This window comes from Lichenostomus cassidix, chromosome 13, assembly GCF_008360975.1.
Source record: "Lichenostomus cassidix isolate B80296 chromosome 13, HeHo_3.0, whole genome shotgun sequence".
Lineage (NCBI taxonomy): Eukaryota > Metazoa > Chordata > Aves > Passeriformes > Meliphagidae > Lichenostomus > Lichenostomus cassidix.
In genome coordinates, this window is record NC_139494.1 from 12129016 (window position 1) to 12141481 (window position 12466).

Below are 12466 nucleotides of genomic sequence, written 5' to 3' on the forward strand. Positions count from 1 at the left end.
GCTCCCCAAGGCGCCCAGGTGAGCGGTGCCGAAGGAGGGGCGGCCGCCGCCCGCCGAACCCAACCGGCCGCACTCGCGGCTCGGCGGCGCAGCATGAGCGCGGGGACGGCCCGGGAAGATGTACGTAGGATATCTTGTGGATAAGGACACCAACATGTATCCCAGCCCGGTCCGGCACCCCAGCCTCAACCTCAACCCCCAGAACTACGTGCCGGGGCCGCCGCAGTACTCGGACTTCGCCAGCTACCACCATGTGCCGGGGATTAACAACGACCTGCACCACGGGCAGCCGGCAGCTGCCTGGGGCTCTCCCTACACCCCTGCCAAGGAGGACTGGCATTCTTACGGCACCGCTGCGACGCCTTCCACCGCCAGCCCGGGGCAGTTTGGATTCAGCCCCCCAGATTTTAACCCCATTCAGCCTCCGGGCTCTGGACTCCTGCCTCCACCCATCAGCAGCTCGGTCCCCCAGCTCTCCCCTAATGCCCAGAGACGCACCCCATATGAGTGGATGAGGCGCAGCATTCCCAGCACCAGCAACAACGGTAAGGAAAGCCCCAGTCCTGCACGCCTGTGCCGTCCTCAGAGCAGAGGATCCCCGGGCTTGGAGCTCTGCGGGGCCAGATCCTGCTCTGTGGCTCTTCCTGCACAGGGACTGCCAGAGAAACAGCAAGCTTGGCCTGCCCTTGGCATTGACACACAGTCCCCAAAGTGCAGGGGAGCTCTGAGGTGGCAGGGGCTGAGGATAGGCAGGGAGGGTGCTGTCCTTCCACACTGGTGGCAGCTGGGCTTATATGGCTGGAAAGTCCTTTTCCCCAGCTGGTCTCTGTCCCAGCACCCTGCCCTTGCCTGTGGCCACTGGGTAGGATGGGCAGAGCCAGAAACCCCCAGGACCCCAAGGGAGTGTTGGATGGGGGGGTCTCAAAAGTGCAAGGATGAGTGTGTGGGGCTGTGGCTGTACATGGCAGTGTGAGCTGGCTGTGTGAGAGCCCATGTTTGCCATGTGTGCACATGTGTGTGTGCAAGGTGCCTAATGCTGTGTGTGTGTGCAGGGAGGGAGCTGTGTGTGTATCCATGCTCTGTGTGTGTGTGCATAAGGTGGATTCAGTGGGTGCTGCAGGCTCTGTGTGAGTGTGCAAGGCACCATGAGCAGGGTGTGTGTACAGGCAGTGCCACCAGGTGTGTCTGGGGGAGGTGACATGTTCGGTGTGTGTGCAGGGGCTGTGTGAGGAGGACAGTGTCGTGCAGTGTGTGTGTGTGAGGGGCAGTGTGTGTGTGCAGAGTGTGTGTGGTGGGATGGTGCCACGTGGAGAGTGGCTGTGGGTGCTGCAGGTGCATGGCTGGTGGATGTCCAGTGGGAAACGGTGCCCTGGTTCCTGTGGTTTCCTCTGGCCTGGGCACTGAGTGGTCATGCTGTCCCCACGGTCCTGTCTCCACATCCTCGGGGTCCTGTCCCTGCTGAACTCCTGACCTGGGGGAAGCGTCTGGGTGACCCCAGCCCCCTACTCGCCCTGCTGCCCACTTCAAAGGCGGTGGGCAGATCCCCCTTGGGGCCAATCCAAATTGACAAGGACTTCTCTTTGTCATGGAGATGGTGGACGGCTCCTTTGGCAGTGAGGTGAGGTGTGGGCCCTTTGTCCTGACCTCCCCTCACCCTTTCATCTTCCCAGCCTGGACCCTTCCCAGCGGGACCCACCGGGCTTGCCTGAACCTGCTGCCCCTCTCCCTTTCCTGTGCTGGCCATGAGCTCCTCAGAGCACTGCTGGGACCAAACTCACTACAGGAGTGGCTGTGGGCATCTCTCAGGGGTGAATTTGCTTTGAGTTGCTGCTGCTTCATATCCCTGGAATCAGGGGCAGGTCTCCCTCTTTGCAAAGTGTCTCCAGTTTTTGTCTTGTTTTTGGCTCCACGCTATTCCCAGTGGCCATGGACCATGTAAGGGTCTTGTGCAGAGGTGTGTAGATTCTTCCAGCATGGAAAATATCCACTTATATTCCCTGAATCAGTGTGGCAGGGATGGGGACCAGTGACTGCAGTGGAGCAGGCAGAACATCCTGATAAATGGAAAAAAACCCAGCTCCAGTCTGGAGAGAGGAGGGGAGAGGCAGGCTGGTATTTCCTGTCCCATTTTAAGCACTGAATGTAACTATTTAGGAAAAATGCCTCCCCCCACATGCAGTGACTGAGACCCACAGGCAATACCAGGGCTGATGGCTTCCCTTTGCCCAGAGGTGGAAGGGGAAATGTCATGTGCAGCCCTCCCGTGCAGCTGGGACCCTGCCACTTCTGCAGGTTTTGTAGGTCTGAACATCTTGGTTTCTTCTGAGGAAAGAGGTGGGAGAGAAACTTAGTAGGGAAGGAAAGCTATCGGCACACCTCTTCTCTGGATCAAGGGCACAGGTTTACACCCAGCAGTGGGACTGAGATAAAACAGGGGCTTGAAAGTGCTCTGATTGAGTTAGACAACAATTGAATTGATTGAATTCTGGAAAAGTATCATTAGTGACTCAGTTTGTATCTCTCAGATCAAATACATACAAAGGAACAAATAAGTCAGCCTTGATCCTCTCATATGCAGAGGAGCTGCCCCAGCCCCACCACAGCAAAGTGAGGGTGAAAGGCCCTGTCTTGGGGTGGTTTCCTTAGGATGGATGACCTGTAAGCTCCTTTTCTAAGTCACCCACAGGTTAAGGACCTGTCCTTGCACCTCTGCTGGGTCCAAGCCTGGTGCTGCTGGTGCCAAGCAACTGCAGGATTTGGCTGTGGTGGGACCTTGAGCTGGGAGGTGGTGGGATGCAGCTAGTGTTTTCCAGTGCTGCCCTTTGAATAAAAGTCTTCATTAAGCTTGGAAGAGAGTAGGACAGAGATGGGTTTGACATAGATAAGGGTGGAGTTCTTAGATGAATCATTTTTTTGAAATCAATAAATTGGACTTTAATCAGTCTGGATTGATAAACTCCCCATCTCACCACAGTGGGAATAGGAAATGAATACACCGAGTTTTTCTCTCTAAATATCAACAATTTCATTGTGAATGCTATAAATCATAATACTTCAGAGGGTTGTAAATTAATGTTCCCTTTCTGTCTTGGCTTGTATAAACAGCTCCTGGCCATAGTTTGAAAGCTTTTGGGGATGAGCTGTGTGGTAGTAAAAGAAAATGTTATGCAGGGAATATGAGTGTGCTGGGCCCTTCTGCAAATGTGATCCAGAGCACAAAAAAATCAATGAGAAATCTCCCAGTGACTCACTGCAGAGTCAGGCTTTACAGGGGGATGATTTTATGTACCTGTTGCTACATTCTTGTGTGCTTCACCTGGCTGAGCTGAGATAACCCAGCAGCAGAAGGGATTACAATGCCAGTTGCTGGGAGTGGGAAGTTAAAGGGAACTGAGCTGGAAGATGTCCCCAGGCCTCATTTCTCTCTCCAATGTCACCTCCTTTTCTGCTCATAAAGCCTTCACTAGCCGCATGTCAGAGCCTCATGCTTCCTCCTTATTCACAATTATTTGCAAACTTCCCTGTGAATTGCACCCTGGGTTTATAAAAAGCTCAGGAAGGTGGCTGGAAGCGGGGCTGGATGAACTTTGAAATTCACCCTCTGCTTGTTAGTCATGCAAATCCTCAGATACTGCCTCGGGTCTGGCTTTTAGGTCACTAATTGAGCAGGGGCTGCAGTGCTAAATATTGCAAGTGAAAGTGCAATTGGAGCATCCCTTGGGGAGGCAAATGTGCTCAGGGTTTCATGTGATACAAATACCCAGGGTGCCTGGGCAAGTTTTGGGGTGATGGAGAGCAAGCAGAGATGCCCTGAGCACGTGGTGATTTGCTGGGTATGCAGTTTTCCATCTCAGTTTTACTTTTTCTAGGTCAGTTTTCCAGTTAATTTTCCTAGTGGGGCCCATGAACATTGAGGGAAAGAGTAAAAATCTCAATAGTGAGACAAGCATTTCCCCTGGACTACTGGGTCTCATGCTGTTCTTGGTGTGTTTTGGAAAGATGGTGTTGGCTGGAGAACAGTGCATTTCTCTGGTCAGTCCCTGCATGGGGAGCCTCTCTTTAGGACATGCTCATTCCCTGTGAGACCCTTTGCTCCACTGGGACACTCGGGGTGCATGTGTCAGGCCCTACCAGTCTCCTCCCCTTGAATTATTAACCCACAACCTGCTCCTGGCCCCAGATGGGGTTTGTTGACTGCTCAGCCTGCTGGCCAAGGTACAGGCCTCTCAAACTTTCCTAGAATTGACTTTCCTTGAACAAAAAGGGCTTCCCTGAAGCACTGGCGGTACCTACGTGATGGGCTTGGCTAGCTAATACCCTGGGATTAGCAGAGGGACACTTTAAACCTCTGGCCAATGACAGATATTTCCTATAGGGGACCTTTCAAGGACACCTACTCCAGTCCTGTTAGCTTTGTGATCACTTGGATAAGGGGCTGGATCCTTTCCCCACACTGCCCCATGGTAAGGATGATCCAAACCCTGGATTTGGGGGCTGCAAAGGGGAGGAGGAATCCTGGTGTCCAGATGGGACCCCCACTGCCTTGCTATCCTCCTCCCCTCACTGCAGATGGGCCACATCCAGCCAGATGTCAGGTTGGGATGAGCTGGATCAGGGCTGGAGTGAGGTGATGCTCTGAATCAGGCTGTGTCCATCCCATATGTGCCAGCAGCCCATGTGTCACCCTGGCACTCCCCATCGTGCTGGTGTGGTCTTTGACCCAGCAGAGGAGCCAGGCTGGCGGCACTCAGCTCAGTGCTCATAAAACATTGGAACAAATGAAGGACTCTGCCAGTTGCCAAAATAGGGATTGAGTCACTGCGGGGCTGGGAAAGACTTGTCCCAACACCCAGTTTAAGGCTGCTGCCCCTGGGGTTGGAGGAGCTCTGGGTGTGTTGCCCATGTCCAAGAATATGGGCTTGTGATGGGGAGCCACCAGCTTGCTTGCAGCCAGGAATCTGCTCTTTATTCCCTTGGGGTTTGCACCTTCTGGGAGGAGGATGAGGCTTGTAGGAGGAAGGGGCTGTCCTCACCAATGGGTGTGGGTGTGGGTGTAGCTCTGGCCCTGTCTCACTGTGCTGGCTGTGCAAAATCCAGCCAGGGCCAGCGTGTGCTCCAGGGCACCGGTCTGCACTCTCCAAATCCAGCTCTTTGACCAGCTGTTTCTGCCCTTTCCCAGCAGCAGGGCTGCCCTGCCTGACTGTGCCATGCACCAAGCCTGGGCTCTGCCTCCCAGCTCTGCCAGCCCCACAATCCCCTGGGCATGCATTCCCCAGCCACACACCTGCACTTAGGGCAAAGCTTTTTTGGGAGCACACGGTGTGATCCTCAGTGAGCAGGAGGCCAGAAAGCCATTGGGTCAAGAGGTGCAGTTTGGCAAGTGAAATGTATCCGGTGCTCTCCGTACCAAGCTGAACCAGGTTTTATTGCTACCCTGTGCACATGGGAGAATTGCAGTTTGCTCTGAAGCCTTTGGCACCAGGAAGAAATCTCCAGGTTGTGTGAGGTGAACCACCATGGAGAGAGCTGCCCTGGGTGTAGGAGCACTGCAGTGCTCCTTGGAGGGACCTGCAGCTCCCTGCAGCACAGATGAGTCCTGCCTCAACCCTGATGTCTCAAATGCCCATTTTTCCAGAGCAGAGATGGGGAAGCTTTGGCAGAATCCATTCAGTGAGGATTCACCCAGCATTCCTTTCCTCCACAGCACTGAGACATTAAATATGTACAGAGAGGATGTGTAGTTCCTCTCACCCAGTTTTTGACACCCAGCCGTTGTCTAAATCCAATGCATTCTGGCAGAGGAATGACCTCAGGCAGGGATCTCGGCAAGGATTGCCCTACAGAGGGGGTCGTTTCTCACTGGCAGTGATGAAACAAGCCACATGGCTCCGGTCCTTCGCCCCGTGTCGGTCGTCCCATCCATCACTCCTCTGCTTCCTGCGGCAGAGGAAAAATAGCTGAGGATGTTGAAGTATGCAAGGGACTGGGGAAGGCTTGTGAAAACCATGAGATGCTGGTTCCCAGCACTCAGGGAGTGTGAGGGGCTCGGGTTTATCCCCCCCTCCCGGGCCACAGAGGAGCGTGGGTGTTTTGGAGTGGCTGCTGGAGCTGGAGGGGAAAGGAGGGGGAAAAATGAGTGTGGGGAGGGGGTGAACAGCGAGGGCATCAGAGGCTCAGCCCTTGCCACCAGCAGTGCAGGCTTTGGGGTTCCTGTTTGCAGTCAGTTTAGTGATGGGGAAATGAGCTGGGCTGTCTGTCCCGAGCCTCTGCATCATCTCTGCTCAGTGCGGCTCCCATCACCGCTGCTCGGCAGAGGGAGCATCGACTCCTCTGCACGCAGGCAGCTGGAGCACATCTGGCTGCCAGATGAGGGTGGCTCCAGCCAGCCTGGAGGCTCCTGAGCTTAAGGAGCTGACCCCAGCCCTTTCCTGGGCCTGGGGTCTCTGTCATGGGGCACTGCTCTGCTGGATGTCCTCAGCTTTGTGGGGCTGTGAGGGGAATTTTCTGTCACGGAGCTTCTGAAGGACTGGGGATTAAGCTGTTCAGGGAATCCCATAGCTCTGACCCTGGGACTCCACTCTGGTTTGGAACTGCCTCTGTGCCTCAGTTTCTCCAGCTGTTGCATTGCCTAAGCTCTGCCTGGGGTAAGGGAAATTTTCCTTGAACCTTTCCCTGGGGAGAAATGCCAAATCCTGATTAGAGCACTGATTCCTCTGCGGTGGGAGGATTTTATCCTCTTTGCAAGTAGATGCTGCTCATTCAGGATGGAGCAGCTTTATTACAGAGAGAAAGCACCCACACAGAGGTGACAGCCTTGCACTGTCTTTCTGCACTTTACCTCCAGTGCGGACCAATTCTTTCCCAGGTGCTCCCTGGTGACAGGACTTTTACACCAGGTGTTTTTCAGCATTATAATATTGTAATGCCATCAGACAGTGTGGGACCAGGCCCCCAGTGCAGACAGATGGGCAAACAAGGCTGTACAGGTGGAGCCAGTGTGGGGCCAGAGCATCACCAGGAAGATGGGACAAGGCAGGATGGCTCCAGGAGCACAAGGAGCCAGCCCACAGCGAGCCATGAGAGCTGCCGAGGCAGCCTGGCAGCAATGCCTCCATCCCCCCTGCCAGCACCTCCTCTACAAAGCAGCATCCAACGTGTCCCCAAGCCTTGGGGACCTCTGCTGTGGGGTGCAACAGCTGTCACCACTGTGGGCTCTCTTCTCAGTGGCTCTGGCCAGTGGGTTAGGGCTGCTGTACCCTGACTTCCTTGATCAGAGCCCTGATGGCTGCACAGCAGCTTCTCACTGAGCCAGAGTTTGTGGCTGTGGTAATTTTGAGTTGCTTTGTCCTGTGAAATAGAGACTTTTAGAAAAGTGCTGCAGTTTATGCTCCTGGCTGCTGGCAGCTGTGCTGCTCCTGGTGTGGCTGGGAGAAATGTGTCCCATGGATAGGGATCCTCCATTTAGAGCTGGGCTGATCCCCCCATAACATGCCAGCTTGTGCTCCTTTGCTATTTTTCACCTCCACCCAGGGTGCCACTGCCACCCCACAGTTTCCTTCCTCCCTGGTTTGAACAAGTCCCTTCCCAGCTGTTCTTAGAGCTGCTCAGCACCAGTCTCACAATGCCCATACTCTCAATCTGTTAGGGTTTTTGGGGCACAATTTTTTTACTTAAAGCCATCCTTTGGGCAGGCCAGGATTGGAGATGGTGAAATACCCCCTTCCTGGCAGTCTCCACTGTGGCTGTGAGGGTGCAGAGCTTGGGATGGTGGGCACAGGGATCTAGCTTGATTTTCCCTTACCCTGCCAGGCTCCTGATCCCAGGGCAGGAGCTCTGACACCCCTGTCCCAGGGAGTGAATCCAGGCTGGGGTCAGGACTCCATCCCCCCCCGTGTGTGTGTGCACACTCGGCAGCGCGTCCCTTGGGGTTTGCACAGCACATTAAAGCTATTCCCTTATCTAATCGTGGCTCAGGTGAGTGCTATTAGGGTTATACATTAACAGTGGTAACGATACCCTCTCCCCACGCAGTCATTGGCCCTGCCTTGATCCCAAACCCGAAACCATTCCCACTGGCCCCATGGATGACTCCGTTTGCCTGGTCTTTCAGGGATGAGCAGGAGGGGCTGTGAATGCACAGCAGGGTTGGAAGGGGCTAACAACTGTGATAAGAGACACCACTGGCACCCCCTCTGCACCCCATTCACACTCCCTCCTGGGGCAGCAGCCCCAGCTCTAGGCTGAGACAGCCTGTTTCACCTTTGCCAGGCTTGGCTGGAAATGTGGGAGCAGTTCCATCCCTCTGTTTGGACGTAGGCATGGAGGCTCCCCATAAGGAACCGGATTGGCTCATCCCAAATTTCCTCTTTCTTTTCACAGAGTCATAAAAAGTCTCCAGGAGACAGTTAAGTGTAACCCAGCATTCACATTCAAGGTAGTTGAATTATTCATTGTCAATAGTATTTCTTGCAAATCCTTTTCTTTTCCTTGTGAATCACCCACAGTACATCCCCGAATTCAGCAAACATCCGAAACCAGCAATTAGTGGAGGTGAATAACTTTCCATCTCTGGCTTGGTAGTGAGCCCTCTGTTTTGAGTCTTTTCTACCTGATATTGAGCAGCAAGTGATGATATTGATACTGATATTGAGCCTGGTGCCCAGCTCACCCAGCGATGGCTCTGCCAGCCCTGAGGCAAAGCACAACCTCCACCCAGGATGAAGGATGAAGAGGGAATAACAAAGAACAGGCTGTGATGGATCTATTTACAGCTGCAGCAGGAAATAATAATTCCTACTGAAATTCATGGCATATGTGGTATTCACAAACCGCCTTATTTCTTTAATCTTTAATTTATTTTTTTACTGTATCTGTCAACTCCTTCACATTCCAGGTGTTACTTTTTCCCAAACACTGGTATTCAAATACCAACATTGCAAGTCAGGCAATTTTAAAGTTATTATCTCTTTAGAGACATTTTTGCTTTCAAATGAAAAAAAAAAAAAAGAAATCTATGAGAAAGAAAAAAAACTTGCAGGAGCCCCTGAGCCTGGAGCAGCCAGAGGGAGCCCAGATTCTCACGGAGCTGCTAAACCTCACATAAATCTCCACCAGAGCATCTGGTTTATTCTGTAACTTCTTGGGAACTGCTGTGTTTGCAGATTCAGCACAGGTCCCTCCTGGGCTGGGGTGCAGAAGTTCTTTTCATGCTGCTGAACTCTTCCCCTGCCGGGTGACCCCCAGGAAGGACAGGGCCCCTGTGGGTAAGCCAGGGCAGGGTGGGGGTCCTGCATGGGCTGGGTGCCCCCAGCATCACTCCAGCCCTGCAGTGTCTCCCGTGGGCAGTTTTGTGTGGAGCTGTCATAGCTGATGTGTGCCAGACAGGGGACAAGTGCCTGGCAAAGCTGCCAGAGACCCCTTGCACACAGAATCACTGAGTTCAGCTGTGCCTCTGCAGACATTCCACACACACCTTGCTCAATCCATTTAACCTTTTTTACCCTGTTTCAACCCGCAGAGTCACCCTGTTTGGTCAGAGGCAGGTTTGACCTGGTGGTGGTTAGGCAGGATTAGGTGTTCGCTTCCGATCAGCCCTGGGATGAGCTGTGCTCCTCACTCTCTGAAACACTCACAACATTCATCCCATCCCTCAGTTACAAGTTAGTGGCTGAAGTCCAGCCCTGGTGCTGGAACTCTGGTTCTATTCCTGGTCATGTTGCAGTCTTGTTGGGCTCTTTCCCTCTTCTATGGGTCACTGGAGAGCTTTGGTTTTTCTTGGGACCCTCAGCCATCACCCTGCTCAGGCTGTGCTGAGCCTGTGCCAGAAGCACAGGCAGGAGGACACAGACAGTGGCATATTCATGGAAATTGGAAACTTGAGCTGAGTGACTGCTGCTCATGTGCCTGGGAGTGACAGTGTCATGTCCCAGTGGGGTGAGATGCCCTCCATGCCCACCCCAGGTCCCACTTGCTCCCACTTGTGTTTCCACACCTGGTTTGCTCAGTGGTCAATGGCATGAGCTGGATCTTCACGGGTCCTGCTTATTTAGTAGAAAAACAGCTGCCTTCTTCCATCCCATGTGATGCTGCAAGGGAAATGACCCTGAGGGAGCCCCTCTTCCACCTGCAATACACCATGGCCACGGGTTGTCCTGTCTTCAACTCTCTTACACTTAAGAAGTGGCTTAGGAAAGTCTCTTTCTCCTTGCAATGGGACAGCAGGAGAGAGACACTGTCAAAAATAAAACTGAGCTGGCTGACAAACAGATTTGCAGCCTGGAGGTTGGTGTTTTGCTCTGTGGAGGTTCTCTTATTAGGGTGCCTAAAGACCAGTTTTCCTTTGCACCACCTCAAACTCCTGCTACCACTTGGATGGTGTCAGAATTTAATTATATTGCTGAGACTGCCCGGTGTCCATCTGATTTGGCCCAAATGGGTGGATGTGCCAAGGACTCATGAGGGAGAATGGATGGACAGGGTGGGAGGTATACAAAGATCCCCTTTCCTGCCAGAACCAGGCTACAAGCGAGGTTATATGGGTTGCTGGGTCACTAAAAAAATCTCTTCCTGCACATCTGCAGCAGTGATGGGCAATATCTTGTCCACACTGATACACCCAGGGATATATCCATGGATTTCCCTGGAGCTGTTCTGAGCTTGCTCCCTCTCCTTCCCACAGAAGCACTGCTCTCAGCATCAGAAATTCAGGAGAAGATGGGCAAACACCACTGCCGGGCAAACAAATGGCCAGGCATCATCCCTCTCGACTCCCTGGAACAGGATTTTGTCATTTTGGGTGGAGAAGCAAATATTCACAGCTGTGTTTATTCCCTGCCTATGTGCTCTTCTGCAGAGGAAAACACCAGGAACTTGTCAGCAAACTGCCAGGCATGGGTGTCCTCCCTTGGAGTGCCAGCTGCCCCCATGGCCCAGGCAGAGTTCCACAGCTCACCCTGTGTGCCTGTAGAGCATCAGAGGAGCTTAGGATGAGACAGCAGGGCTAGCTTTGACTGTATTTTTCTGGTAGAAAGCAGCAGAAAGCAGCAGCTTGCAGACCCGTGGGATGTACATCTGTGTGCACAGACATGTGGGTCTTGATAGCACCAAGATCTGTCCATATCTGGGGAACCCAGGAGGGATTCAGGCTGGCTTTGGCCAAACACCCCTGGCCCATGGAACAGGTTCCTGGGAGTGCTTAGGCATCATGTGGGCTTTCTCCACTGAATTTTTTAAGACTGCACCAAAAGCACTGCCCCCTGTCTAAACTCAGTACAGGGAGAAGGAAGGTAACCCTCTTGGTGACAGAGAAATGCTGTCATTCTAGGGTTTTCTGTCTTTCCTCTGTTCTGATCCATGCACATTCAAGTGATGGCACCTTGGTTTTGGGCTTCCTAGCAAAGAGCTGGGCTTTCCTTAGCCCTGCCAGGCAGCCTCTCCTCAGCCCACAGCAGGACCTGCAGCTCTGTTCCTCTCAGGAAATACGTGTCATGACAGTGGAGATTTATGGTCCATCCTCCTGGGGTGCCTCTGAATCCCTCCTGCTTTTTCCACCATGCAATTCCACCAAAGCCCAGGTACTTCTCAACAAGAAGAAACACTCTGGTGCTAAATGGGAAGGATTTAAATCCAGTAGAAACCTCCCAACTCTCTTTCCCACTGGTCCCCAGGGCATTGCCATGTTCCTCCTGAGCTCTCCACGGGTGGTTCTGAGTCTCCCCCATGCCCTCAGGGATGCTCCCTCCCTTCCACCACTCCCCTTCATCCCCCCTGGGCTCACCCCCAGCTCTGCTCTCTCTGCCAGGCAAGACCAGGACGAAAGACAAGTACCGGGTGGTGTACACAGACCACCAGCGCCTGGAGCTGGAGAAGGAGTTCCACTACAGCCGCTACATCACCATCCGCCGCAAGGCCGAGCTGGCCGCAGCCCTCGGGCTGACCGAACGGCAGGTCAGTGCTGCAGCATCCTGGCAAAACCATGTCCTGGGTGGAGATGAGGATGGGGAGGGTGAGGGCTGTAGCCCTAGCAGTTAGAGGAGGCCCCACTTTTCTCCAGAGACATCCCTTCCTTTCCAAACTTTGGGATGCCCTCCGTGCCCTGCTGAGACTGACGGTTGTCATCCTTGCCTGAATCCATCCTCATTTCTGCATTGCCATCTTTTCCTTTCTGCAGGTGAAGATCTGGTTCCAGAATCGGAGGGCGAAGGAGAGGAAGGTGAACAAGAAGAAGCTGCAGCAGCAGAGCCAGCCCACCAGCACCACCACACCAACCCCACCAGCTGTCAGCACGCTGGGACCCATTGGAGGTCTCTGCAGCAGCAATGCCCCCAACCTCATCTCCTCATCTCCACTGACGATCAAGGAAGAATTCATGCCTTAACCCTCTTCACCAGCTACAGACCCCAAGAGAAAAGCACTATGCAGCAGAGCCCAGCCAGCCCATGTGCTCTGAAGGGTGACAGTCCCTTCC

At 53.4% G+C, this 12466-nt stretch overlaps 1 protein-coding gene across 1 annotated transcript; it reads left to right on the top strand.

The window, feature by feature from the left end:
• Positions 1-12466, top strand: CDX1 (caudal type homeobox 1). The gene is made up of 3 exons (XM_085073710.1): positions 1-545; positions 11801-11946; positions 12170-12466. The coding sequence occupies exons 1-3, from the start codon at positions 119-121 to the stop codon at positions 12374-12376; spliced, it is 780 nt and encodes a 259-aa protein (XP_084929836.1). The 5' UTR covers positions 1-118; the 3' UTR covers positions 12377-12466.